Below are 27,851 nucleotides of genomic sequence, written 5' to 3'. Positions count from 1 at the left end.
CCGCCCCTCATTCCTGCGAAGAATTGTGGTCTTGTTACATTTGTCCACAAACATTATATCATGCCCATTATTTCCACCGTGCGCAGCGGCGTAATGACACGTTACCGACACCGCGCGAAAGCCGAGAGGGCTCGGGTGTCGCCCGGCGGCATGCCTACCCGCGCGGCGGGCGACATCACCGGCCTGCGAGTCCTCCCATTGGCTGCTCAAGTGAGGCCGCTGCCGGCGCGCGCCAATTCCCGTGCGTTGGAAACGTCTTTTTGTTGAGCTCGAACAAGATGTTCCGGCGGCTGGAGAGATTGGATACTTCCGCCTGCTCGTGTGTGTGTGTGTGTGTGTGCGTGTGTATCGTGTTACAATTAAATCCACAAATAGATGAAACACAACCAACACCAGGTCCTGGAATTGAATTGGACGTCCACAAAGTGCACGGAACCAGCAAAACGTTGACGACGTGAATGGCTCATATTCCTTTATCACATTGCTCACGACGACTTTGTGTGTTGGGCTGAGCGATTCAGCAATTTGAACGATGATTCTCAATTGGGAAGATTGTTTTCTTGCGGCCTCTGCAGATGTCCACGGCTAACACGAACAAGATGGATATGAACAGAGAAGAGCCAGTTTATAGAATCTGAATCAGAATCCTCTTTATTTGCCAAGTATGTCCAAAACACACAAGGAATTTGTCTCCGGTCGTCGGAGCCGCTCGACTACGACAGACGGTCAATTGACAGAACACTTTGGGGACAGAAAGACATTGACAAAAAAACAATTGTGCAAAAAGATGCAGAGTCCTCCAGCACTTAGAGCAGTTCGAACGACGAATATTGCAATAGTCCGGCGCAATGACCGTTGCGCAAAGGGCGCCGAGACTTCAAGGAGCGGATGCGGTTTAAAGTGACGAGTCGCGCGATCATCTGGGACGATGTCGGTTGTGCAAATGTTGCAGACGCTCCTCAATCCGTGTGCAAATGGAGCAGATGCGACTCTGGCACGAGCGGCCGGTATATGCAAATAGTGCAGCGTGGCGAGACGACGACAGCGAGTGCACGAGTCCTACATCGTTGGCCCCACAGAAATGTGGCAACCAACTCACGTCAAATAATTGCCAGCTGGTCGTAACGGAATTTGAGGTTAGGTGTTGAAGACGTCGATGGCAAGAGGGAAGAAGCTGTCGGAATGTCTACTAGTTCTAGTTTGCGTTGATCGGTAGCGCCGACCTGAGGGAAGGAGCCGGAAGAGCCGGTGACCGGGGCGCGGAGGGTCCGAGAGGATTTTGCACGCCCTTGTCTCAGTTCTGGCAGCGTGCGAGTCCTCAATGGCGGGTAGGGGCTGTTATCGCTGTTATGTTCAGAACCTCGTGATTCAATTTCAATTTAAGGGGGTCTGAATACTTTCCGTACCCACTGTAAGTCAGAACCACAGATGGTTGAAGGGGATCGAAGTCAGAACCACAAGGTAAGGTTAAGAGGCATTTAGTTCACAACCAGGGATTGTTGACGTTCGAGGGGATTGGATCAGGACCACAGATAGGTGAGGTTCCAGGGACCTCAGAAGCAGAGAGTTGATTGGATTGAAGTCAGAACCACACTAGAGCGTTAAGGTAGAAGAGGAATTAGTTCAAAACCACAGATTGTTGAGTTTACATCGGATTTAAGAGTTACAAACCGGAACGGGACCACAAAAAAGTTCTGCGTGTGCAGAGCCACAAGAAGTCCGGGGCTCCAAATTTCTGACACGGAGCTGAATCATTTTCTTTCTCCACTGGCTCACGGTGCGGAAGCGGAACCTGCCGAGCAAAGTGGCTTCGTTAGGAACAAGCTGAGGTGACGCACTCTTTCCCAGGTATTAGTCAGAGCCCACATCACTTCTTGGAAAGGAGCAACGGGTGTGTGCGTGTGTGCGTGTGTGCGTGTGCGCAAATTGGAAACTGATATGAATGCATTCAGGAAAGCACCAGGGAGGAAAAGCGCGGTGCGGCGTGGAAGGACATCGGCGCGACCCGAGAAGGTCGTCGCCAATTAGCCGCCCGGTTATTTCCGTCATTACTGGCGCGTTAGCTGCTATTAATAGCGCAGGTGTGTTTTCTCAATGTGGGCGAGCGAGACGAGGAGACGGAGGTCGCCGGGCCCCCCGGGGGGGTGGCACGGTGCCCGTGGCGACACAAACAAACCAAAATCGCGTCCGTTTGAAAGACGCGTGTGTCTTTCAAACGGACGCGATTTTGTCAATGCATCACTTTTTTATTTCCTCGTTTTTTTGGGAGCTTCAAAAAAGTCCAGTCGAGTGACGCATCCGGAGAAGGCGCGTTTTCGGGCGTAGCCATCGTTAGCTCGCTCGCTGCACGCCCGAATGGTAAAAGGGCCTCGTCATGGAAGCTAGGCGGCGAAACGACATGACGAAGTCGCGCGAGAAAGTATACGCGCCGGCCGGCCCCGTGATGTCACAAAATCAGGAAAATTCAAACGGTGAAAAAGATGCTAATGCCGGAGCTCAACAATTTAGCGGTACGTATATTGTTCGAGGTCTTGTGTTATGTCACATGTTTTCGGCACTTATCTTCAAACATATTGAACGTATTTAGAAACAAAACACGGCTATCTGCTGAGTGCCACTTTAATCGTAAATGATTCGTCACGCTGTAACTCGTAACTCGTAACTCGCACGTGCCAGCGATGTGACATTTTATTTTCACCCAAAAAGTCAAAAATAATGCACTTGTGGGCTATTTTCGGCAAATACGTTTCGGCAGTGAAAATTGACAGTGAAAAATACACACAAACAAATTGACGACGATTCAGTTTGTGGTTTTGGTCCGTAACATCCGTCCGAAGATCGGCAAAAATATCGATCTTTGTTTTCCAAAGTAAACGAAGATGTTAGCACAAGACTTCTTTAGATTCAACACAAAAGATAATCAGCCTGCAAACGTGGAGGACGAGAGAAATTTACTGTTGAGATTTGCGACCATTTGGACAATTTGCAGTTCGACGAGCTCTCTAAACGATTACCCGTAATCGATGATCAAAACAGTCGTTGATTCATTTGATAAGCCGTTCGTCGTTAATGGATCGATTGTCGCAGCTTGAATCAATACATTCATGAAAATGAGTTCAAAAAACATTGTTTTGAAACTCGGCCCTCACGGGATGCCGCGCTGTCAAATCAGTGACCGAAGTCCTGAAAATCTACGACAGCAATAATAATCTGACTTTTGCGCTTTCGGTTGATAAAACCAAAGCAAACCCAACCAAATCCTCACAGCTGCTTCGGCTCAGGTCGATCGATGCCGGAGGAGTTCGTGCTTTGGATGCGCGAGCGTCATCGTAGTCTTCAAAGTCGGAGGGGACGAGGACACGAGGGAAAGGAAAGGAGACGAGGGAGGAAAGCTGCGGTTGCAGTTCAGGCTAAGTGACGCCCGCACAGGAAGCGAGGTCACGAGGGAGGACGGGCGGGCGGCTGCTATAAAACCTGACGTGGAGTCCGCAGGCGGCGACACAACGGACGACACGCTGGAGGTAAGACACGTGCGCGCGCGCGCGCGTCTGTCTCTGCGTGTGCCGTTCCGCTTTTTGTCTTTTCAATTCAGTTTGATCGCTCGACTTTGATGTCGTTTCAACAAGACTTGCGCTGTTCGTTGATCGGAGCAACGATTTTGCAAATGCCAGTTGACATTTGACCATTTTTAGACACAAATCCTCGCAGTTTTTCTGCATGATTTGATGTCGGCGTGTTGGTGTTGTTTCCATATTCATAACAATATTCGGAACTTCTCCTGAAGCGCGGACACGGGTGTCACTCAGCACGTGTCTCTTCATGTCACGTAATCATTTTACGCAAGAAAATACACAAACTATATTATTTGTCTTGAACCTTTCTTTACCCATGTAAGGCAATTGAGCGGAGATTGTCTTTTGCCATACCCGGACGTTTTTTGAAAAAAGAAGAAGAACGTCTTCCCCAGTCTCATAACGTGTATTTTAACTTTTCGGTTGCACGTGATTGAAGTGTTTGCAAGATGACGACAAAATGTTGCCCCTATTCCCTCCAAAGTAATCCAATAACATCACTCGAAATGATTTGAATCCTGTGCAAGTGATGAACAGTGTTCCAGTTCAGTCAATTCAAAGTTTTGCTTTTCCCCAGTGTAAATTTGAATGTCACTCTTCATACAAAACTTACTTAACATCTTTCATAAAGTTTGGCTGATGTTGAAGATGAAAGTCTGGCAAGACCGGCGCATTTTTGTGAATGGAACAATTGACTTGTGTGTGTGTAACTTGTGCGTCATCAAGAATTGTGTTTGATGTTGCCGGCATGTGTCTTTGCCCATGTGTGTGCGTGCGTGCGTGCGTGCGTGCGTGTGTGCCTCGGGTGGGGGGGTGTCTCGTTTTTTTGGACAGTCAAAAGGCGTTTATTTGCGGGGATGGAAAATGCTAAAATTAGCCGGATGTTGCTGGACAATACTCATCCCCGTCAGCAGAGCTAAAAGTGGACTCTGTGTGTGTGTGTGCGTGCGTGCGTGGATTCTGCTCCAGGTGTTAGCATGCAGCGCAAATGTGTTCGTAGGCTAATATGCTAACAGGCAGGCGCTAGGTGTGAAGAGTGACGGTTGTGCGCTCGCTCACAGATGCGCGTGTGCGGCTCGCTGCTCGTCATCTGTCTGCTGTCCGTCAACGTGGCCCAGCGCGACGGCCGCCGGCTCCCGCTACCGCAACAGGTTGGAAAACACACGCGCGCACGCTAGCAAGATAATTATAGTCAGAGTTTGCAGGGAAACCACTGCGCCCGGAGAACAACAACCTATCAGAGACAGAAGGCATGACCGCTGTGGTGTCAATTTGCCGTGCGCTAGCAGAAGCGAGGGGTTTCCGCAAAAAAAACGGGGGACACCCATGCGCCGCCCCCGCTGCCCACCCCCAAAAAAATCTATGAATAAGTGAATTTATATATATATATATATATATATATATATATATATATAAATATATATATAAATATATTTAAAAAAACAATTTTTATTTAATGACAATTAATTCCAACATGGCGCTCGCCGACCTGTTCTAATACTTGCGCGCCAGTGATGGGACATTGTGATTTCCTAGGAATGTTGTAGAAACGATCATTTGAAAATATTAACACTTAAAAAAAGTGGTGCATATTGATATTTATGTCAAAAATATCTCATTATGAATAATCCAACAAAGCGCAAACGCACCTTGCAACTAGCCTGATGCCACCCATCTGCGTCGTGTTGTGTTGGCGTTTCCAGCATGTAGACGGCGCCGCCTCCACGAGGTCCGCGCCCGCCTCGTCGGCCCGCGCGGGCGGCATCGAGCCGCTGCGGGCGGATCGCCGCGCGAAGGCGGAGAACGGCGTGACGGAGCCCAAGAGGAAGGCGAACGCGCCGCCGCCGAACCGGTTGGATCGACTTTCCGCCGGCGCCGCCGCCAAACGTGCGGCCGACGGGTACGGGTCAGAACACGCTGAAAAAAACAGGGGGGAAAAAAATTGTGTGACTTTTTTTTTTCCTTGTCTGGAAAAAAAAATCGATATTCTCACAAAACTTCTACCTTTACAAACAATTATAAGACTTGATTCTTCTGAGAATTTCCATTCGAAACTAGTTTTTGTTGCAATCACGACTTTAAAAGTTGTAAGATTGTCGTCGAGAAAATATTGTGTTTTGGAGAGAAAACACAATATTTCTCGAGTAGTAATCTCATGGAGAGACAGTAGTTGCTTTTTAAGAGAAAATGTACCCACCTTTGAAAATGTATTTTTTCAAGAACTTTTAATTTGAGAAAAAAAAAAAGCTAAAAGGGTATATATATTTTTGACAATAAATTTCAGTCATATTTTACTCTTATTCTTTGCAGAGAAACAACGTTTTGAGAATAGTCATTTTTTCCTGAGAAAGCATCATATTAATCGAAGAAAATGTGGTAATCTAATATTGATAGTCATTTTTCTTCTTAGAAAAATTTTGCATTTCATAACATTTTTTTTATAGAGGAAATAGAATCATCTTTTAAGAGTAACATCTTTTTTGTATTCTCATTCAAGAAAAGTGGCAGATTGCGAAAACATTTTTAGTGGAAAGGTTCTAATCTTATCAGACTTAAATTGTATCTTTGGGGAAAATGTAATGAGAATATAGTTGTGTTTTTAACATTTGTAAGAAAAAACTCATTTTTCAAGAAAAAAAATATTGTATTTGTACTGCTGCATTTAAAAAGAATTGTTGCCTTTTCTTGAAGAGAATCGATCTTTCATGATGCAAGATTTTGGGGAAATATGTATTCTTTGGAGAATTTGTATTTTGAAAAACAAGTGAAAAAAGTTCAAACCTTATGGGAAGGGTTGTGTTTTTCAAGAATAAAATATTCATTTTATCATTTTTTTTCCCCAGGGAAAATTTCAAAGTTTTGAGAATGAAGTGATACTTTTTTTCAGAGAAAAGCATCACATTTCAGGAGGAAAAAGGTGGTAGCCTGTATTTTGGAGAAAAAAGGTTGTACATTTGAGAAATTTTTTTTATCTTAGTTTAATTTTTTTTGTCTTCAAAATCAAGATGCAAAAAAAGGAGGAAAAAAAGTAAGCGATTGTCTTATATTTCCGAGAAAAGCACCGTATTGAGAGAAAAAAGTCAGGGATCATCTTTTTCTTTTTAGAAAAACTGCATTTAAAAATGTTTTTTAAGAAAAAAAACAATCTTTCAAAGCTAACGTCTTTATAATTATTTTTAAGTTGAATTCTTTATGGTAGTTTGAGGAAAAAGTCAAAATTTTCAAGTGAGAAAGTTGTCACCTTTTGAGGATAAAGTTGAAAAAATATATATAGTTGTATTTTTTATGTTGTGAGAAAAATGTTGTTTTTTGAGAAAGTCGTATTTTATCTCTGAGGGAAAAAAGTAAGGTATTGAGGATAGTCGTATTTTTCAGAGAAAAACATCGCATTAAGAGGTAAAATTAGTCATCGTAGAAAAATGCTGCATTTAAAAGAATAGTAATCATAATCTTTTTAGAGTAACATAAACAGTTGCATTTTTAGAATAAGTCATATTTGGATAAAAAAATAAATAAAAGTAATCTTATGCGCGTAGCGTGACTTTTCTTTGTTAAAATTTGACTACGCTCGCCTCCTCCGAGATTTTGGTTAGAAAAATGATTCTTTTTGTAAGATTCTAACTTTGTTGTTGCAGAGTATTTGTTTTTCCCCCAGAGCGTCCCTAATACTTCTTGTGGTGTGTTACTACGACGTCCTAAAGAAAGTGAGTGTAACACGATGTTGTGTAGTACCTGAAGTGTTGTTGTCGTCTGCGTGGCTGTCAGCGTGATTGCGTTGCCACGGCGACGCCTCAGCCTTCCTCCCGTGGACAGGATCGGGATGACACGCCTTCCAAGCGCAAGAGGCTAGGCAACGCCACCTCCGGCCGCTCGAGGTACCGCATGACAGCGTCGCTCATTTGGACAATGTGACCGAGTAAGCACTGCCTCTTGTCCTAGGCCTCAGCCAATCAGCGGCCGCCAAGATCGCCAACCTGGAAGTCCAGCAGTCAACTCAATCTTTGTTATACTTGAAACACAAAATGAATGTTTCCAAATCTGTTCCTGCCTACCAAACAATAAATAATACAATAAAAGAGCACTGTATTGTATCAACACATTAAAGAGAATATGTTAAAAAAAAAAAAAAAGGGGATTTGTGACATGTATTTACCGGACATATATGCAGTATGCATGTTGGATGTGTGCCTTAAAGGGGCGTGGCCTAGTGAGTGGAATCAGGCGCTGGAGTTGGGTTGAACTGTGGCCAACAGCGGCTCCTTGCGAGTGTACTCATTTTGTATTTGCGTGTTCGACTGACCTGACTGAGGAACAAGGAAGCGGCTGGGAATGAAAACACCTTTGTCGAAACATGCGCCCGACATATTGTGTTATGTTTCTTCTTCCTGGCTTTTGCTCAGTCTTGCAAGACTAGATTCGAGATCGGTGGTGTTTGGTCTTGCGTGTCGAGATGATCGGAGCACACCATAAAGAGTACAAGCAGAACTGTTAAGTGATTATTATTATTGTTTTTAATCTTCACGTGGGGGTCCGGAGCAGATATACAAATCATTTTGTACCCGGATGTTCCACTGAATTGAGCTAGCTTGTGCTAGCTAACAACACCACCGCCACAATTTGTATTCGAGCCTTCAAGTTGGAAGCACAAAAGCATTATTTCACAAGTTATTTCCAACTTACCGTTGTGCTTCATGAATGATGTTGTGTTTTTCTAAGCACGTAAGTGTACGTTGCTAATTGCTTCCTTTTCTACTTTTCACTCGCCGGTCGTGGGAATGATTTCCGTTACAATGACGTCACATTGGAAACCTCAACTTCTTATGGTGCGTTTTAAATAAAATATCCATCTTATCATAAGGTTTGGTTAGTATTATACTGATTTTTTTTATACTGATCGTTTATCAGTGTTCTTTTTTTAAACCCAGTGGATCAGGGTGGTTACTTTAGGTACAATGGGGGAATTTCCAGTCACACAGTATTTTTTTGTTTGTTTGTTTGTTTGTTTGAACAGGAAAGCCTCATTGAGAATAATCTCCATTACAAATGTCCTGGTCTAAGAACAAGTCGGATACGTCGTTCTGGTAACAATCTGTTCATCTTCAGTCTTCCCAGATGTTAACATGATAGACACGAACAGATCATATTATCATAACAACGGTGTCATGTACGTATGCGTGACAGAAAGAGGCCAGTTGTTGTTGTTGTTTTTTTATTATTATTATTTTTTTTTTATTAAGAAAAGCATCCTGGACCCAGAACAGAGCACACGAAGGTTCTCCAAGCGGACCTTGGACGATCTGGGACATCATCAGCCTTGTCGAGGAGACCTGATGTGACATCACTGGTGACTTCCTGTTGAATTTGAGGCATCTCTTTCGAGAGACCACTATGCGACACGCTCATCTTTTAGAACACCGCAGATGACATATTTGAACTTCCGATGACATCGACGGAGACCGTGTGACCGAGCGGCCGGGCTTCACGGATGGCAATTAAAAACGACAGAGCGAGCGCTCACTTTTGTGACGAGCTGCGCCAACCAAACAAACAAACAAACAAACAAACAAAATCAAGAAGAGTAAAGAAAAGAAAAGCAATCCTATAGCGGCATGCGGTTTCCCTCCACGCTGATTTTCACGGCGTGTCCCGTCTTGGTGAGGCGGCGGATGTCTGCGAAGCGACGCATCTGCTTGTCCACCCGGGACATCCCCTTCTTCACGGAACCCTGCGGGGAAACACGGCTTCCGACCTTCATTTTCAACACTAACCATGGCTCCGAAGCCGAATCGGCATTCACTTCCCGGTTTGTCAACGTTGCCTCGAAACATTGCATCTTTCCGAATGCATTTTCACATGATGATCCATCCGCACTCCCGTAAAAGAGATAGCCTTAAAATCAAATCCTACTTAGCGGGACAAGGAATATCACGGCACCAGGTGAGATTTTTTTAAGCCAGTTTAACAAACTTTGAATGCCACCTATTTGCATATGACCACTAGGAATGCCTTAAAAGGGCATTTTGTAAACATAATTTCAATGTATGATATAAAGTATCATTTAATTGAAGGGCACAACGCACATTAATGAACGCCAGTACAATACTTGTGCCAAAGTTAGCAACAGCTAATTTACATTCGTAGTCCCTTGGTAGGTGATTTAAAACAGAGACAAGACATGTCAACAAGTACATAAAATCATTCAATAAATCGCAATTTGACATTAAAACTGGTTCCAAAATGCCTAACTTATGAGTGATAAAGTGCTACTATTGTTTTTGCCATTTTAGACTGAGGTAGCTGGGTTTATGAACAAAAAGTTCCTAAATCTAAACTCAACAAACTTGAGAGTGGAGAGTTCTATTTCGCTTGCGAACGACAAATAGATAAGGCTACCGTCAGACAAAATATTACACTACTTGTTGAAGTGAGTAGTTTTTAGTATGACCTAATTTAGACTTTTCCAAATCATTTTCAAGACTTAAAACACCTCAAATTGGATAAATATTTGAAGCTTTTGAAGACCCCTTCGGACACCCGTGAAGACAAAAACACGAGGTTTACGTACACGGTGATGAGAAGTCGAGAAGATTATTCCTATTCTCTCGGCTTCCAACACTATCGCAAAACAACCGATACAAACGCATTCATGCGGTTTTTCGCTCCCAGTAACTTCCTTGCCGCACCCCCATTTAGTTTCATGTCTGGAGGATGACGGGCTTCGGGGTGCTGGAATTCATTTGCAAAATGGGATAGAATTGCAGGAGCAAACCATTTGGAGGCAACAGTGCTGTACTCTTGTTGCTCAAATATTACATTACTGCGGTTGTAAATGTTCGAGGTTGTTTCGAAACATTGCCTTGTTTGATCTCAAACTTGAAGGGCGCTGGGATTCATTTTAGGGGTGCTTCAGCCCCCCCAAACGAGCTACAAAAATTCCCTTGTGTGTTTTGGACATACTTGGCAAATAAAGAGGATTCTGATTCTGATTCTGAAAAGCTTAATTAGCGTACGGAGTCAAAGACCCCAATGCTCAACTTGGTTTTACGGTTACAGTACAGTCTCCATATCTTCATTGAATAGCGACGATTAAGATTGTCAAAGCGCTCACCCTGCTGGACTCCATCTCCACGTTCCATTTGGGCCGCACGACGTAGTCTTTGTTGGAGGGCATCGGTACTCGGGCCCTGGCGCAGAAGCCCGGGTCGCCCGGTCGCAGCGCTCTGCGGACGCGAGCGCACGCAGAGCGATGAGGAGAAGTCAACATTTCCAACAATACGTCAAGTCATGTGAATGTCTGATACCAGGATTTGTGCCAATATTGTATGTGGCGCTTTGCCAGCCTGGCACATGTCAGCCGTGTGTGCGCATGTGCTTATTTCCTTTCTGTACAGTATTATAAAGACTTTGTATTGGAATGCTGGATCACAGTTGTAATGATTCTTTTTCTTTTGTAATATGGGATTTATTCTTTGTGTTGTGACTCTAAAAAGTCTTCTCTCTCTCTCTTTCTCTGAGTGAAACATTGCCATATGTTCAAAAAGTTGGTGTTTTGAACATGCCTTTAGCCAAAATATTTTCGTCACAATGGCATTACCGAGTACTCAAATGTAAGTAGGCGTACTCTGCGCGGACAAAGCGATAATCGGGGCATCCGTGACGGCGACGGAGCCGTCGTCGCTTCTCAAACGACACTTGTTACCACGGCAACAGGAGCAGCAGATCACCCCGAAACAACACCGGCGGTGGAATCTTACTTCTCCTCTCCCGTCAGCTGTTTCTCAAGGTCCCGGCGGGGAGTCTGTCCACCGGAACTGCGCAGACAAAAGAGGAAGACGACGAGGTCAGCGTGGACGCGGACTCGTGCGGTTATTGTCCGCTGCCGGCGTGACGTCGCACGAGAACCGCCGGCGACGTCGAGCTTCCGCTCGGGCGTTTGGACCTCCTTGACTTACGATGGACGCTCGCTTTTCGTGTGGCATTTGGTTTTTTTTTGTTTTTTCTCGGCAAAACTTTGGCCCACTTTTCATACATCTGCTCAGTTTTTATTATGTTCAATCTCGGTAAAAGTGACGTTTCATGTTCATTTATCCATTTCGTCAGTCATACATAATTTACATTGCTTTCTCGATGTTAAAATATAGTTATTCTCTATAAAATGTATTTTTTGGGGTGTCTGGAACAGATGAATTGGAGTTACATTATTTCCTATGGGAAATCTTTCTTTGGTTTTTGTACGATTTGGTTCAAGTCCGACTTTTTGGAATGGATAAATCTAGGACTGCACCTAATGATTGTTGTAATCATTATTTCATCTGTCAAGTAATTCAATCAATTACTCGATGATTTGGATAAACGTTTTTCATTTTCATCCATTCATCCAAAAACAGGACGTTGAATCAAATTGAGAGTGCAAAATATGCACAAATGATTCAGTTCCTGGTTTGGTTCGTAAGATCTGTCAGAAAAATGTTGATATTTGTTTTCCAAAGTAAAAGCAGATGTTTGCAAATGTCTTCCTTAAACACGCAAAGTATAATCAGTCTGCTTTCACGGAAGACGACAGAAATCGGAGAATATTTACTGTTGAGAGGCTGAATTTCCGACAAGTTGGACAATTTTAAGTTCCACGAGGTATCGAAACGATTCATCGATGATCGAAATAGTTTTGAATTAATTTGATAATCGATTAGTTGTCGAAGAATTGTTTCACCTGGAGATTAATAACCAAAACCAAGGCTCCACCGTGTAGCACTCATGTCACACTTCAGACTTGCGACGGCGGACGCGCGCGTTGGAGAACATGCAGCGACCCGCCTGTTTCATCACACAACGGTTACTCCAGTGCGAGCAACCCGCTTAAAACTCCTCAAAATTTGGACTTCTAAATTTTCCAAGTGTGTGTTGTCCACATGTAACATGCGCGACGATGGCGATGACAGAACCTGCCGGGTGGAGAGAAGACGTCCGCTTCCTCCGCCCTCTCCGCTTTCTGAGGCCGACTGAGAGGACCGAGAGGAGGGAGAGGGGGAAAGAGATGGAGGGAGCTAAGAAAGGAGGACAGCAGACACCGGAACGCAGAGCTGGCCGAGTCATCCATCAATTGGAACTTATGTGTCAGGGTGATTTCCTCGCTCTCCATTTTTTTTTTTTTTTTTTTTTAAATAAATCAGATTTTTGAGTGGTTTCCTTAGTTGAAAGCGCATGCCTGCCGATATGCACTGCTTTCGCTAACAACAGAGTGGAGCTGGTTTAAATAAGCAGAATCAGTGTTACGCACTTGGCCATTCGGTCGCTATGTTTAGCGTCTTTCCACCGCAAGCAACTTCAAAGTTATCGGTAATAACTCTGTAATGCTGTCAACATTGGCACTTGTTCCATAGTTCTGGAAAAAGAAAAATATCCCCCCAAAATTGACCGGCCAGTCATTTTCGGCTTCTGCTCGACAGCAACTATAGAAAATATGAGTATATATTGCCACGTTACAATACCGGTAGAGTACGTTCCTATGTCCTATGCAACCGATTCGGTGTTCGGTTCCATCGCTGACGCCACACCACCATCACACGGCAGCGTACCGATCGAGATGATGAAAATTGCCATTCCCGAGGGCAATTACTCATTGACCCATGGCGCCACAACGGATTGGTATTATTGGTAATGACTGCCAGTTTCATTTTCTTGAGCAAAAAACACACAAAGAGAACCGGTTAGTGAAACGTAGGCCATCTGGACGCTTTTGGTCCTTCAATTGCTGCTAACAAACAGAGCGGAATCATTTTCACGTCGTTTTGCGTATGACAAGAAAGGAGCCCGGTGGAAGGCAATCGAGATTGTGTTCGCTACGCAAAGGCGGCGATGAACTCGCACGACGGGAGCTCGCGAGCCGAGCCACGCGCTCCCGTGCCGCGACTATTTTCGCAGAGGTCGCCTTGCCTCACCTGAGCGACTCCACGCGACACGAGACGAGACGAGCCGGCAAAAGACAAACGGCGCAGCCGAGCTTTGCAGTTTGACGACTTATTTCAATTGTCGAACATTGAAAATGTTCATTCATTAAGGATCATCTTTACACAGACTTCCGTCCAAAAGTTTGGAGTCACAAATACTTTTAGATTTGAAAGAAAACTGAACAAACACACAATCGATTTTGTGGCCAGTTTTGTTGAGCCAAAAACGGCATTCATTCGGTTTTATTTGAAGGCCCTAATGCGGTGTGGAACGTGACGGTGACGACGGTGACGATGTGAGGACTCCAACGTATTAAAGGTGAAATATTGAGGCAGGAAGTGCGGCCTAGAAGCGGGACGTAAGCGGCGGTGGCTACCTGAGTCGCCTGCGCTGAGGCATCTGCTGGTCCAGGTCCCGCTGCTGCCGCTCCTCTCGCGTCATCCCCTTGTAGTCGGACGTCAGGCCGAAGATGGGTCGCGACCACTCGTCTGCCACGCACGCAACGGGGAGGGAGCTTGACGGCAAGAAGGAGCGGGAAGGAGGCGGCGGCGCGGCGAGGGGTTCTTACTGATGAGCTTGAGCGCCAGGTCTTTGTTGGATCGCGACTCTTTGGGGTGCTTGTACAGGAACATGACGGCGCGGCCGATCCCGCTGTGCTTCAGCGTCTCCTGACTGACGCTCGGCAGCTGAGGAGCGAAGAAGGCAACGGGAGGGATAACGTCGGGATCGCCACGGGACTCCAGCCGCTGATTTGATGACTTTTACACGTTTACTCCCGCAAACGGTATATTTCAATGTTAACATCACAGTAACGGTGTTAGCCTGCACATCCATCCATCCACTTTCTTCCGCTTATCCGAGGTCGGGTCGCTGGGACAGCAGCTTAAGCAGGGACGCTCAGACTTCCCTCTGCCCAGCCACTTCGTCCAGCTCTTCCGGGGGAATCCCGAGGCGTTTCCGGTCCAGCCGGGAGACGCAGTCTCTCCAGCGTGACCTTGGTCGCCCGCGGGGTCTCCTCCCGGTGGGACGTGCCCGGAACACCTCAGCGGGGAGGCACCCGAATCAAACGCCCGAGCCACCACATCTGGCTCCTCTCAAAGCGGAGGAGCAGCGGCTGAACTCTTGAGCCCCTCCCGGATGATCGGGCTTCTTCTCACTCAATCTCTAAGGGAGAGCCCGGACACCCTGCGGAAGAAACACATTTCGGCCGCTTGCTTCGAGGATCTTGTTCTTCTAGGAACGGAGATCGACCGCTAAATCGAGAACTTTGCCTTTCGGCTTAGCTCCTTCTTCACCACAACGGACCGATTAAAAGTCCGCATCACTGCAGACGCCGCACCGATCCGCCTGTCGATCTCCCGTTCCGTTCTTCGCTCGCTCGTGAACGAGACCCCGAGATACTGGAACTCCTCCTCTCGGGGCAGGATCTCATCCCCGACCCGGAGGGGGCACGCCGCCTTTTTCCGATCGAGGACCACGGTCTCGGATTCGGAGGTGCCGATTCTCATCCCGGCCGCTTCGCACTCGGCTGCGAAGCGCTCCGGTGAGAGTCGGAGATCGCGGCTTGATGAAGCCAACAGAAGCGCATCATCTGCAAAAAGCAGAGATGCAATAGTGAGGCTACCAAACCGGTCCCCCTCTACGCCTCGGCTGCGCTTTGAAATTCTGCCCATAAAGGTTATGAACAGAATCGGTGACAAAGGGCAGCCTTGGCGGAGTCCAACCCTCACCGGGAACGAGTCAGACTTACTGCCGGATATGCGGATCAAACTCTTGACTCCGCTCGTACGGGGACCGAACAGCCCGCATCAGAGGGTTCGGTACCCCGTACTCCCGAAGCACCCCCCGCACGACTCCCCGAGGGACACGGTCGAACGCCTTCTCCAAGTCCACAAAATACACGTACACTGGTTGGGCGAACTCCCACGCACCCTCGAGGACCCCGCCGAGGTTGTAGAGCCGGTCCACTGGTCCACGGCCAGGACGAAAACCACACGGCTCCTCCTGAATCTGAGATTCGACTTCCCGACGGACCCTCCTCCCCGGCACCCCTGAATAGACCTTACCGGCGAGGCTGAGGAGTGTGATTCCCCCTGTAGTTGGAACACACCCTCCAGTCCCCCTTCTTAAAAAGGGGGCCCACCACCCCAGTCTGCCAATCCAGAGGCACTGTCCCCGATGTCCACGCGATGTCGCAGAGGCGAGTCAACCAGGACAACCCCACAACTTCCAGAGCCTCGAGGAACTCCGGGCGAATCTCATCCACCCCCGGGGCCTTGCCACCGAGGAGCTTTTGAACCACCTCGGTGACCTCGACCCCAGAGATAGGACAGCCCGCCTCAGAGAACCCAGACTCTGCTTCCTCACGGGAAGTCGCGTCGGTGGCACTGAGGAGGTTTTCGAAGTATTCTCCCCACCGACTCACAACGTCCCGAGTCGAGGTCAGCGGCGCCCCATCCCCACTATGCACAGTGTTGACGGTGCACTGCTTCCCCCTCCTGGTGGACCAGAATTTCCTATCGGACTGCGAGTGACGTGTCGGCGCCCCGACGCGTCTGATCATTTGTAAGATTTGACGCAGACCTTCAGGCTGGTGCGCACTCACTTCCTGCAGGATCCTGAGCAGCTCCTCTCGGATCCGGAGCGCCGGCAGCGATTTGTCGGGAAGCGGGCTGATCCACTCTTTGATGGCCGACATGACGCCGCTGTCGATGAACGTCTCCTTCAGGTCCTGCCTGAGCAGCCGCACGACACAACTTTGGGTAAGCTGACACTTCTACCCACCTGTCTCACGGCGACACTTCAGAGGGAAAACTCCTGTGTAATTACTCCATTCGCAACGTTTCATAGTTTCTGGACTGTTACGTAATATTTGAATTTCGGGTTTACGTCCGCTGTAAATCGATACCATTCAAATTATACACATTTCAAAAAAATACATGAAATAATTCACAGAGCGTGTGTAGCGCACTCTATAATGACTTTCACTTTTTGAACTGAACTCCATAAATTAAGCTTTTGACATTCTACTTTACTGAGATGGAGGCTACCTGAACAGTCTCTAAAATCCAAAAAAGACAAAATACTTTTTCAGGTGCATGACCACTTGAGGCAGCAGAGTGAGCTTCTTCAGCGCCGGCTTCTTGGCACTGTTCAGGGTTCTGTCTTCCTGGAACAAGACGAACACAACCAAGTTGGGACTCGTCAGGCTTCTAGGGATTTGGGAATTTGCCGGCCAGACCTCCGCGGCCTCGTTCATCTTGGCGATCATGGCGCTGACCACGTCGTCGGCGTCGCTGATAAACGTTCCGCCGTCTCGGTGGCGCCGCCGCTTGCCGCTCATGGCCTTCTTGCGAGCCAGCATGATGTCGAAGTCGGACATGAAGCTGGTGCTGAGGAGACAAGCGGCAAAACGATAAAACGCCTCGTCGCCTTTTCCACCGAGGGCCACTTTACCTCGCGTTCAGAAAACATGCCGCAGATACGCAAAGCAGTTCAACACGGTTAACGAACAAAATCCGTCTTAATCGCAGGTTGACGTTCTTGGTGGTGACGAAGCAAAAAGGTCCTATTGGTGTAGTAGCGGATTTCGTTACATTTAAAATTGCTTATCTTGTATTCAACTTCAATGGTCACATGTTGTCATCCTTTATATTAAAATACTTAAAATAAGTGTTTCTTATAACGTTCAACGTCTGAAAAATTTGTCTCAAACGGAACTTTACTCTTTTTGTTAAATACAAAAATTGTGTGCCAATTTTTTATATCATTAAAATAACTGCAGCAAAACTAAATAAGTGTCAAATATAATTTCTTATTTTCAATAAAAACAATTGACACATTGTTACATTAAAAATATTTTAAATAAGTCTTCATAACATTCAACTTTAAAAAAATGAACTGTAATGTTTTTTTATTTTAAATTTAAGAAATTGTGATCAACTTTGGTACAGAAAAATGTGTTTTTAAAAAAGTGCCATCTTGGAACATACATTTGTACGACATTATTGGTAATATTTGAAACAGTGCGCTATCTTCCAACATTTTAACCTTTCAATGCGGGCCGCTTTGAAATATTCCGATTAGAATGTGCGGCGGGCCACAAGCGGCCCCCCGGCCGGACTTTGGTTGTGCCGGGTGCACGTGCGACGCACTCTTGGCCCCTGCGCCGGACGCCCTCGTCGGAGTCCGAGTCGTCCGGCTCCTGCCGCTTCTCCTTGGCCTCCTTCTTTGCGCCCTCCAGGTCCTCCTGGTTGAAGCCCTGCGCGCACAAACACGGATGTAGCATTAGCATGTAGCATCTGCTCATCCCTACATATGTCGGACATGCGGGCGTGCGCGCACACGCACAGAAAAAAACAAACAAATAAAATTTAAAAAAAATAATAGGGGGTGACGCAAAGCGCATTTAAAAGTAGCAAAAACCTTCATCTTACTTCAGACTAAAATGGCGGAAATACATTCCTGTATCCTGATGCTAACCAAAACGCATTTTCCTTCAACCAAGTTGTTGAAAATTGTTTTTTGTGTGTTGCGTAAAGCTGTGAAAAAAGACGATTTCAAAACATTGAATTCATGAAAACAAAATAAAGCTAACACTGGCCTTAAGACTTTTGCACACTGATGCCATGTCCCATGAATACGTTTTACATGGGAAAATGCAGCACATAAAAGAAGCACGTGAATGTTGACCGAAGTGAATGTCTTCTTCGATGTGCGACTGTCACGCGACGCACGCATCGGCGTCGGCAATCTTTTCCGCTCCCAAGATGTCGGGTTTGTTCATAAGCATGAACACATTCAAAATGGTTTCTCGGTACACCAGGGGTGGAGATCGCCTCCGTGTCGCGCTCACCGTGAACTCTTCCTCGTCCTCGTCTCCAGACTCCCCGAAGATGTCTGCGATCATTTTCCTGAAAGACACACAAGGACCAGATGGGAGATATTTGACTTCAGTGTGCAAACTACCATTAAATCACTTGTTGCCAATCTACCCAAGGTCAATAAACAACAGTGTAATAAATGCATTGTGCGACCGAACGCATTTTCCAAACAAAAATGTTGTCTGTATTGTTGGCTTTGTATATTTTGCGATTTTCAATCACTCACAAAGATGGAGAAGGAACCACTTTCTGTGCTGCGCTTTCAACGCATTTGCTGGTTTATACTGGGAAATATTTGGGGGTTTTATTCTTTTTGCTGTCATTTGATTTTCGCTGGTCCACGGGGTGTGTAAACCCGAGCTGAAGTCAAACAAAGTTGACTTGTTTGTAGGGTTGTGCCATATATGAGCTACCCACCGCCCCCCAAATTCAATTCAGATTCCCAATACTAGTCCATTGGGTTCTGTCTCGGCTTGGAGAAAACCAGGAAATATTATTCAAAACAGGTTTTGCTTTTTTTCCTGCCCTTGCGCAAGAGTCGTGCAGCGATTGACACCGCGATGGTCATCGGGCGGACTCGACGAGAAAAACGATTCCACTCGTGCTGTTCCCTTCCTCGCGGGAACTGAAGATCCTCTTTTGAAAAAACAAAAGCGAAACAAAAACTCGCGAGAGGTGTCGGAAAAGTCGCTACGTTGGCAAGACTGACCGTGAACATGCAAATAGATCCTCTTAGCTTGCAGCCATGTTAGCGAGGATGCGCTTTGAACTACAGTAATTGAAGAAAAGAAAAAGAAAAAAATCCCACTGGAGAAAAAGAAGATTGGATGTGTGTGAATATTGTAGGGATGCGGCTATCAAATGTGTGTATTCATTATTGTCGCAGTCGTTTAAGTAGTCGGATACAAATTGATTTTGCATTATTAGACACAAATACCACTACAAAATATGCACGTGAGGTGCAGGTATTATTTTTGTCCACCTGGGGTCAGCGTCGTCCTCTCCTAAACTGTAGTATTGTAGAGGTTGAACGTGTGTGGCTTTAAAAGGCGTGGCCTGGCCTGGTGAGCGACATGAGAGTCAGCCAATGAGAACGTCAAGTAGGCAGGCTGATTACCGGCTAACGGTTAGCCTTTGAGTCCACGGAAACATTTGGCCCATGTGGAAAAACGATCACCGCCAAGCTTTGTGGCAAAGATGTCAACTTTTTATTTCTTTATTGTTTGAATGTAAATGAATTATTCGAGTTATTCACTCACTCCTCCTGGTTGTCGTCGTCGTCGCTGTCGCTCCCAAAGAGCGCCTTCTCGTCCTTGTCCTCGGCCGCGGCCTCGGCGCGCCCGCCGCCGCCGCCGCCGTCGTCGTCGCTGCCGCTGTCCGAGCCGAGCTCTCGGAGCTTGGCCGCCATGCTCTTATCGATCCCGCCCGACTCGCCGTCGCTGTCGGAGTCGTCGTCGGAAACCGCGCGACTCCTCTTGACGGCTGCGGACACGACCGGAACGGGGATGGAAAACTTTTGATTTTTAAAACAAACCCAATCGTAATATTGATAAAGAATAAGTGTGGAACGGTGGATTAAAACGATGTAAAATCGTTTCTTTTAACATTAAAACGATCGATTCTCATTTTTAACTAAAATTTAGGGGGAAATTTCACTTGAAACGAATATAAAAACGGTTAAATGTAGAGGCGCAACAATTCATCAATTAATCAGCAACTAATCAGTTATCAAATTAATCAACAACCACTTTGAAAATGGATTATTCGTTTTACTTGTCCAAATCCTCGGAATTTGAAAAGCAGACCGATTATCTTTGTGTTTTTCCCCAAATAAGACGTTTGTCAACATCTGCTTTCACTTTGGAAAATGATCAACATTTTTGCAGATTTTCTGACGGATGTTACGGAGCGATGCGTCCTCATCGTAATCGTCAATTTGAAATCGTGTTCCTTTTTTGGAATAAAAGGATGGAAAAGATTTGTCTTAATCCAATTCGTCACTTAATGAAAACAATTATTGACAGATCATAATCCATTATTACATTAATCAGTTGCAGCCCTTATTATATTCATTTAATACTATTACTAATATTGAGGAATACATTTTGCTCTGTTTTAAACAATTATTAAAATACATTAAAAAAAAAAAAATGTTAACTTTGTTAAAAATGTACTTCACAGATATTTCTCATTTCCTTATTTGCATATTTGACCCGCTGATTTCATGGGACAAACGAATTGAAGAAAGCCTCACCCGCTTTGCCAGCCCGCTCGTCTTCGTCGCTGTCTGAGAGGACGGCCTTCTTCCTCTTCACTGCAACGCGAGCATGCAAGCCTTCATCAATGACTGAGTGAGTGATTGATTGATTGATTGATTGATTGATTGATCGTGACGTGCCGTTCCCTTCAATCGGGACGTCATCTGTCACTTGAACTTTCCTGCATACGAAAGGTCGAAGCCTCGGGGGAGGTCTTCAGCGCGTCGAGTGGATTACCTGGCGGCTCGTCGTCGTCGCTGTTGTCCGAGGTTTTCCGCGCCTCGCGCGCGTCTCCGTCACTTCCCGCCACGTCGGGGGCGTCCTTCCCCCCCTCGCCGCCGCCGTCCTCCTTGTGGTCGTCGTCGTCGTCGTCGCTGTCTGACCGCACGACGGCCTTCCGCTCGCCTCCCGCCCGCTCGTCGCCCCCCCTCGGCCGCGTGTCCGACTCGTCGCCGGAGTCGGCCGGCGCCTTGCGCCTGGCCGGCGTCTCCGTGTCAGAGTCACTGTCGGCGGGGGATTTGGCTTTGGCGTCCTCGTTGTCAGAGTCGCTCGCCGCCGCCGCCGCCGGGCCTCCGTCCTCCTCCCTGTCCGAGCCGCTCCCTCTGCGCCGGGCGGAGGAGGACGCCTCGCCCTCCTCGTCGTCCGAGGCGGCGCGTTTGACCGGCGCCTCGTCCGCTGACGCGCTCATCCCGCGTTTGCCCACAGAGTCGTCGTCGCTGACGGCGGTCCTCGGAGGTTCCTCGTCGGAGCCGCTCCCCCGGTCGTCGTCGCGGCGGCGAACGGGCGCTTCCGCCTCAGAGTCGCTGCCGGCGTCTCGCCGGGCGTCGTCGTCGTCGGACTCGCTGTCTTCCCGGCGTTTGTCGTAGGACGCGTCCTCGTCGTCGCTGCCCTCGTCCTGATGACGCAAACGATGACGTCGCGTCTTCGTTGACCACGTACTCACGAATAACATCGCATGCGCAGTAACGCGGTTTCCGAACGACAATTTCCCCACCAAAATGACGTTGGTTTGCGCACACTTTAACAAGCAGTCCTTTGTAGCCTTGTTTACATTCACCGTGGACGCGCTGGCCCAAACGTCCACCGCGTCCCACAACGCAACGCGGTTCTCAACGCGTACCGTGTGCAAAAAAGGTCAAGACGTCGCGCAGCGATTAGCTAGCGAACATGCCGTGCTGTTTCATCATCATAAAGTGTTTGTACTCATTTTTTTATTTTTAACTAAATATAACTTCATTGTGTGACTAGAACGGATTAATTGATTTTTAATTTATTTCGACGGGAAACATGACCTCTGTTCATGAACGCTTGAATTTGTAAACCCAGCTTCCACTGTACAAGACCACATTTTACAGAAATATACTACTTTTATTGAAATACCGCTTATTTGAAAACATACGTTTGTCTTGAAAATATGATTTTTGGAATGTACGACTTGTGTAAATACACAATCCAACATTGCGCAGAAATGAATTTTGTCTTTTGCTGGGTGGAGACTGTGCCGCCGGGCTCCTTTTGTGCGTCTGCTCATCGAAATCGGCGCTTTCCTTTCTGGTACGACGCCGCAATACAGTTAACGTAATCCCTCGTTTATGGCGACGGTATGGTGTGAATGTGAGTGCGGAGGATGGTTTGTCTAGATGTGCCCTGGCGACCAGTTCAGGGTGCCCAGAGTCGGCCGGGATAGGCGCCGGCACAGCCTCGACCCGCGTGAGGAGAAGCGGTACGGAAAATGGATGGACGCAGTTGTTTTTCCAGACAGATCCTTTTTGAAATGTGTAACTTTTTTCCCAAGAATATTCACTTTGTTTGGTTTTTAAATACAGTTGCGCCTCCCCAATTTGCAAATCCCCATTGTAAAATTGCCATTAGTTTTCCTGCCAAAGGGCACCGGCACTTTGCTTTGCCCCTTTTTCCGGCCACACACTGTTGCCGTGCTTCTGACCTCAGAACGATGTTTGTTGCTGCTCGCGTCCTCGCCGTCTGATGCCAGATGTTCATCCTGGACTGGAGTTCCGCCTCCGTCGTCTGCGGATCAAAAAGACTTTGACAGATTTTAGGGGCGACTGGACCAAAAATAATCTCAAAGGTGATATGTTATGATAATGTAATATTGTACAGTTTCCTGAGTATTTCCTGCTATTGTACTTATTAGCGGTCAGACACTTCTTGCCTGCAATAAATTACTTTTTTTTTTTGGAGGGAGGGGGTAACTAGGTCAAGAAAGGCGTGGTTAAAAAAAAAAAAAACAACATTGAGTGTAAATGAGATTTCGAATTCGGAGGTAACTGGGTGAGCTTGTTATGTATCAAAGAGGACAAAAGTGTTTACCGGAGTGGCTCCCGGACATGAAGTCGTCCTCTTCTCCGTCCATTTTTCAGACGAAGACGGCTCGCAGTTGAGACGAAAAGCACGCGCGACAACTATTATGCTATCCACGCTTTATCAACACGGAACTTAGACGAAAAGAAGACAGTTGGCTTCCGCTACCCCCACGGTAGCCGCCGCTTGTTGGAAGAAGAAGGCGAGCCAAAATGGAGCGGGACGGTCATATGCGCATGCGCAAACGTAACCGGCGCCTTATAATGACGCACCAAACAAGAAGCCAAATTAGGCAATCTACCCATAGATATGATGGCGCAAGTGAAACAGCCCGGCTTACCAACGTGCCTACCTGTCGGCCATGTTGGAGAGGTCGACGTTCCCAGAGAAAGCAATGCATGGACACGGAAATAAAGTCGTAACGTTTTATTCCGCAATCGATTATTATGAGGGTTACTGTTTATCAACCCCAAAGCGTATGATATCAATAAAAAGCATTTTTTTTAAATGATAAGAATATATATTTATTTATTTATTATTTTTTTCCACGTGAAACAGACTCACAGTTCCCTTGTCGTAATTGTACGCCGTTTTACGCAACCGTATATGGCATCGTTGGTCTTTTGGTTTTCTTGCCGTACACACACACACACACACACACACACACACACACACACATACGCGCGCGCGCGCGCGCACACACGCTCACACACACACACACACACGGTGACTTCGACTTCTCTAGCTTCGCGTCGCAGTCGGCACGGAGCTCAAAATGGGCGTGACGTATAACCAAACCATATCTGTGACTCTACCTGCTTGAACTTCCGTTCCGGTGTAAACGTTGCTTTCCACCTGTTTTCACCGCGTTTTGCGTCATGACGTCAAACGGCAGCTACGGTAACGTTTATGACGTCAGGGTTTCATCAATCCAAACTGGAATGCCTGTCGAAAGATTTTATTAAGAGTTTTTAAATGTCCACTGAAGAGGTAGCTCTTATCTCAGGGGAGAAAAACTCAAAAGGGTTTTCTACAACATAGTTAATTTCCTCAAAGGAAGCGGATTTACCAATTGACTGTAGGATTGGTTCCCAAACCTGTTTCCCCAAGTCCCAGCTAAAAAAAATACTTGGCTCTCACGGGCATCCTGAAAGGCGTACCGTCATCACGACCAACATTAAAATGCAGTAGCATAGTAGGTCTAAGTGTTCATTAAAAACTAGACAAGTGTTTTATTCATAATAAAAAGTGCATTGCATAATATTGTAAGCCACTGTGAAAGTCGAGTTTGAATATTAACAGGTAAACGCAGGCAAACAATAGTTCATGAAACATTGAATTTAAATGTATTACACAAAAGTTAAATAAAACATGACCTCAATAAAAATGTAAATACCAGTACAACTGTTCTTAGGCAATGATGATTTTGCAGACCACGAGAGGGAGCCCGCGAACCACTGTCCGTACTTGTACCACCCGGAGAGAATCACAGGACGACACCGTTCCTAACGTGAGATCGTGAGATACTGTCAATGACATTTCAAATGCCTTTACTTTTCAGCATGGCTGCATTGCGTCAGTGCAGTAGGTGGCGGTAAGGCGCCATCAAGCTGGTTTGCCAACCAAAGAAGAAGTCGAAGAATGACGTCAGTTACGCGCGACCCGGCCACCGGCGAGGAAACGCGTGCTCGGTTTCGCGAAGTACGACAAGACGAGCGAGCAGTCGTCGAAGCCCCCGCGACATGGGCGACAGCAGCCGACCGTGCACCGTGTGGCTGGGCTCGGAGACGGGCATCCTGAAAGGCGTCAGCGTGTCCCGCAGACAAGCCTTCAACTTCGGCGAGAGCTCGCAGCTGAGCCGCCAGCACGAGGTCCGGGCGCTGTGCTGGGCCGACGCGGCCGAGAGCGAGCTGCTGGTCGCCGCCGCGGACGGGACCGTCAAGACGTTCAGCCTGGAGAAGGGAGCCTTCACCGAGGCGCGACGCTGCGGCGACCCGGCCGAGGACGGCTCCTTCGTCGGGCTGGCCGTGCTGGACGGCGGCGCGGCCCTGGTGACGTGCGCCGAGGGCGGCCTGCTTCGCGTCTGGAGGGACGAGAGCGGCGAGCCCTCCGCGGAGATCCGCGTGGGAAGCGACGTGGCCCGCATGAGGCAGAACCCGGAGCGCCGGCACAAGGTGGCGACCGGCGGTAAGGACAATTGTCTCAAGGTGTGGGACCTGGAGAAGCCCGACCAGCCCGTGTTCACCGCCAGGAACCTGCGGAACGACTGGCTGAATCTACGGCGGCCGCACTGGGTCAAGGACACGGCCTTCATACCGGGCTCCGACAAGGTGGTCACCTGCACGGGATTCCACCAGGTGAGTCCTTTGAGAATTGCACCGTTTTAACCTTGACCCCCTGCCTCGCCAAAAACGACGTCGTCGCCAGCGTCGCACCACTCGGATTTCGGCTCTTGAGCATCTGCGCCACCATTCGTTCGTGTTCGTTTCCCCGACGGTAGTGTATTTTCGTACATGACTTGACAGCCGTACGTGCGACAGACCTTCGTCACGGGAACAATGGTACCAAAAAGTTCAGTGGCACGAAATGAAACGTTTCGAGTGGAATCAAAAGTATGAGAGATCGATTCATCGAAAGCAAACTAATGCAGATGAGTGAGTCCGCACACCAAATTCCTTTCAGCGGCAGCCAGTTTTAAACTTCACCCCCTGGCTGCAGAAGAAATACTTTGCTCCTAAAGTTATAACAAGTTGAATTGGGGGTTTCACGGTCTGCACTACGATTCGTTACTGTTTTTGTCACGGACGGCGCATGGGAAGTAACAAACTAATTGTGCCCAGTTGATCGGCGCTGGTACCGCACGGAACCCCTTTGAGAAAGTCCACGTCACAACTCCGCTGGCAAAAACGTTTGCGGTTAGCAGAGTTGCGACACTTCAAATGGTCCTTGCGTTCCCTATTGTTTGTCTTCGTTCTTGTCAAGAGTCATTTGTCGTAACGGCGCTTTGTCGGCCAGGTCCACGTGTACGACCCCTCCACGCCCCAGCGGCGCCCCGTCCTGGAGGCCACCTTCGGGGAGTACCCGCTGACGGCGTTGTCTCTCCCCGCCGCGGGGGGCTCGGTGGTGGTCGGCAACACGCACGGTCAGGTGGCCGTGCTGGACTTGCGGAAAGGCCTGGTGCGGGGGTGCTTCAAGGGCCTGTCCGGGGGCGTGCGGAGCCTGCAGTGCCACGCCGCGCAGCCCTTGGTGGCGTCCTGCGGCCTGGACCGCTTCCTGCGCATCCACAGCCTGGAGGACCGGCGGCTGCAGCATAAGGTTTACCTCAAATCCCGACTCAACTGCCTGCTGCTCGCCAGCCGAAGCCTGGAGGAGGCACGGGGGGACGGCGGCCGCGAGGTGAAGGAGGAGGAGGAGGAGGGCGACGACGACGACGACGTGGACGAGGTGTGGGATGGCATGGAGCGGGTGGAGGAGCGAGCGGAGAATCTCAAGAGGAAAACGTCGGCGGAGGTAGAGGAGATGAACGCGAAGAGGAAAGCACGAGGAGTGGAGGAAGGAGAGAAAACATGCAAAGAGCGAGACGATTCGGAGAGGCAAGCACCGGCAGAGGAGATGAGAGAGAAAATATCTGAGGATCAAGAGGAGAATCCCAAGAAAGAAACACCGGACGAGGAAGAGGAACAGCCGCAGAAGAACACGACGAAGAAGAAGAGAAGGAAAGCTCAAGCCTGAGAGGCGTTCGTGTTGTGGGACTTTTCACGTCTTAGCTCCTCGGACTGAGAGACCGATGACACGGGCGAGCGTTGCTTGGAGGGATGTGCGTACTTTTGTCATTTTAGCACAGCCATTAAAATGACATTTTGTTGTCGTTGTATACACGTGCCTGCAACTGCTTTGCCTTAAACATGAACAGGAAGATATAACGGTCCGTGAATGCATCAGTTCGGGGAAAAGGCTTTCAATTTTCAGGTGAAGCTGGGATTTGTCAATCGCTTCGAGCGGCGCTTGTCAAACACCTCCCAAAAGTCTTCACTCTCCAAGTACCACCATCAAAAGACAGTCGCGTAGCAGGCCCGATTATTTGATCAATTCATTGAATCTGATTGTTTTGTTTTGTTTTTTTAACTAAAAGAGGATATCATTTCAAATTGACACAAACATAAATCGATGATGATTCGGTTCCCGGTTTGGGCAGTAGCATTCGTCAGAAAATCAGCAAAAATGTTGATCGTGGTTTTGTAAAAGAAAAGCAGATATTTGCAAATGTCTTATTTTGATGAAACACAAAGATGATCAGTCCGCCTTAATATTCAAATTCTATAATCATGAATGTTTACTGCTTTGTTATTATAATACATAACGATTCATATTGTGAGAGGCAGAAATTCCAAAGATTTGGACAAGGTCTATAAATGATAAAATCCTGATGGATGAATCTGATTCTTGATTCGTTGTCAATACTGTCTACTTGACAGTATTTTTGGGCATAAAAACCCAGTAATAAGAATTGTTCTCCGCATGAGCTGGAAAATGCGAGTGCAAAACGACTGCCTGATGCGTTCCTTGCTCTTCTTCTGTGGTTCTTTCTTAGAGGTTTGCAAAGCAGCGTTAATGGTGCGCTAGCGCCACCAACTGATATTGTCCTGCAGCTGCAAGGAAACCAATGCGAATGGAAGGTGGCTGCATGTTGTGGAGTTTGCTGGCACCACCTAGCGGTGGGGGTCTGAAGCGCACCTGATCTCTTTTTTTTTTTTTTTTTTTTCTTCCTTCCCCCCTCGTGCTTAAGACAACAAACAAAGTCGACCAAGCGACGACTTGCATCTCCAATAAATGATCTGGTATTAAGGCAACGCTGTAAATCCACCTCT

The 27,851-nt window shown here is 47.4% G+C and overlaps 3 protein-coding genes across 7 annotated transcripts; 2 read left to right on the top strand and 1 right to left on the bottom strand.

Moving 5' to 3' along the window:
* Positions 1-655: 655 nt before the first annotated feature.
* On the bottom strand, positions 656-23,738 carry LOC133405462 (protein IWS1 homolog). 5 transcript variants are annotated; one of them, XM_061682430.1, is made up of 17 exons: positions 22,993-23,738; positions 22,607-22,689; positions 20,899-21,556; positions 20,658-20,717; positions 19,663-19,885; positions 18,376-18,433; positions 17,675-17,781; positions 16,762-16,912; positions 16,607-16,689; positions 16,126-16,255; positions 14,089-14,206; positions 13,897-14,008; positions 11,327-11,383; positions 10,681-10,792; positions 7,305-9,297; positions 1,672-5,489; positions 656-1,593 (listed from the first exon to the last, which is right to left on the bottom strand). In XM_061682430.1, the coding sequence occupies exons 1-15, from the start codon at positions 23,033-23,035 to the stop codon at positions 9,172-9,174; spliced, it is 2,121 nt and encodes a 706-aa protein (XP_061538414.1). In that variant the 5' UTR covers positions 23,036-23,738; the 3' UTR covers positions 656-1,593; positions 1,672-5,489; positions 7,305-9,171. The 5 variants fall into 5 exon arrangements, with proteins under 5 accessions (XP_061538414.1, XP_061538413.1, XP_061538415.1 ...); XM_061682429.1 differs by having other exon boundaries at positions 656-1,792; positions 4,632-5,489; XM_061682431.1 differs by having other exon boundaries at positions 656-5,489; positions 7,305-7,546; positions 7,873-9,297.
* LOC133405372 (uncharacterized) lies at positions 2,399-7,700 on the top strand. Its single transcript, XM_061682247.1, has 6 exons — positions 2,399-2,510; positions 3,268-3,521; positions 4,634-4,723; positions 5,276-5,472; positions 7,338-7,447; positions 7,512-7,700. Exons 1-5 carry the CDS (start codon positions 2,399-2,401, stop codon positions 7,420-7,422), a joined length of 738 nt encoding a protein of 245 aa, XP_061538231.1. The 3' UTR covers positions 7,423-7,447; positions 7,512-7,700.
* An 872-nt stretch (positions 23,739-24,610) lies between the features above and the next one.
* wdr74 (WD repeat domain 74) lies at positions 24,611-27,711 on the top strand. Its single transcript, XM_061682433.1, has 2 exons — positions 24,611-25,340; positions 25,999-27,711. Exons 1-2 carry the CDS (start codon positions 24,726-24,728, stop codon positions 26,713-26,715), a joined length of 1,332 nt encoding a protein of 443 aa, XP_061538417.1. The 5' UTR covers positions 24,611-24,725; the 3' UTR covers positions 26,716-27,711.
* The last annotated feature ends 140 nt before the right edge of the window (positions 27,712-27,851 follow it).

The sequence above is a fragment of the Phycodurus eques genome, chromosome 7 (assembly GCF_024500275.1).
Source record: "Phycodurus eques isolate BA_2022a chromosome 7, UOR_Pequ_1.1, whole genome shotgun sequence".
In the NCBI taxonomy this organism is placed as follows: Eukaryota; Metazoa; Chordata; class Actinopteri; order Syngnathiformes; family Syngnathidae; genus Phycodurus; species Phycodurus eques.
The sequence above is the reverse complement of the archived record's forward strand: the minus strand, read 5'-3'. Positions and strand labels throughout refer to the sequence as shown.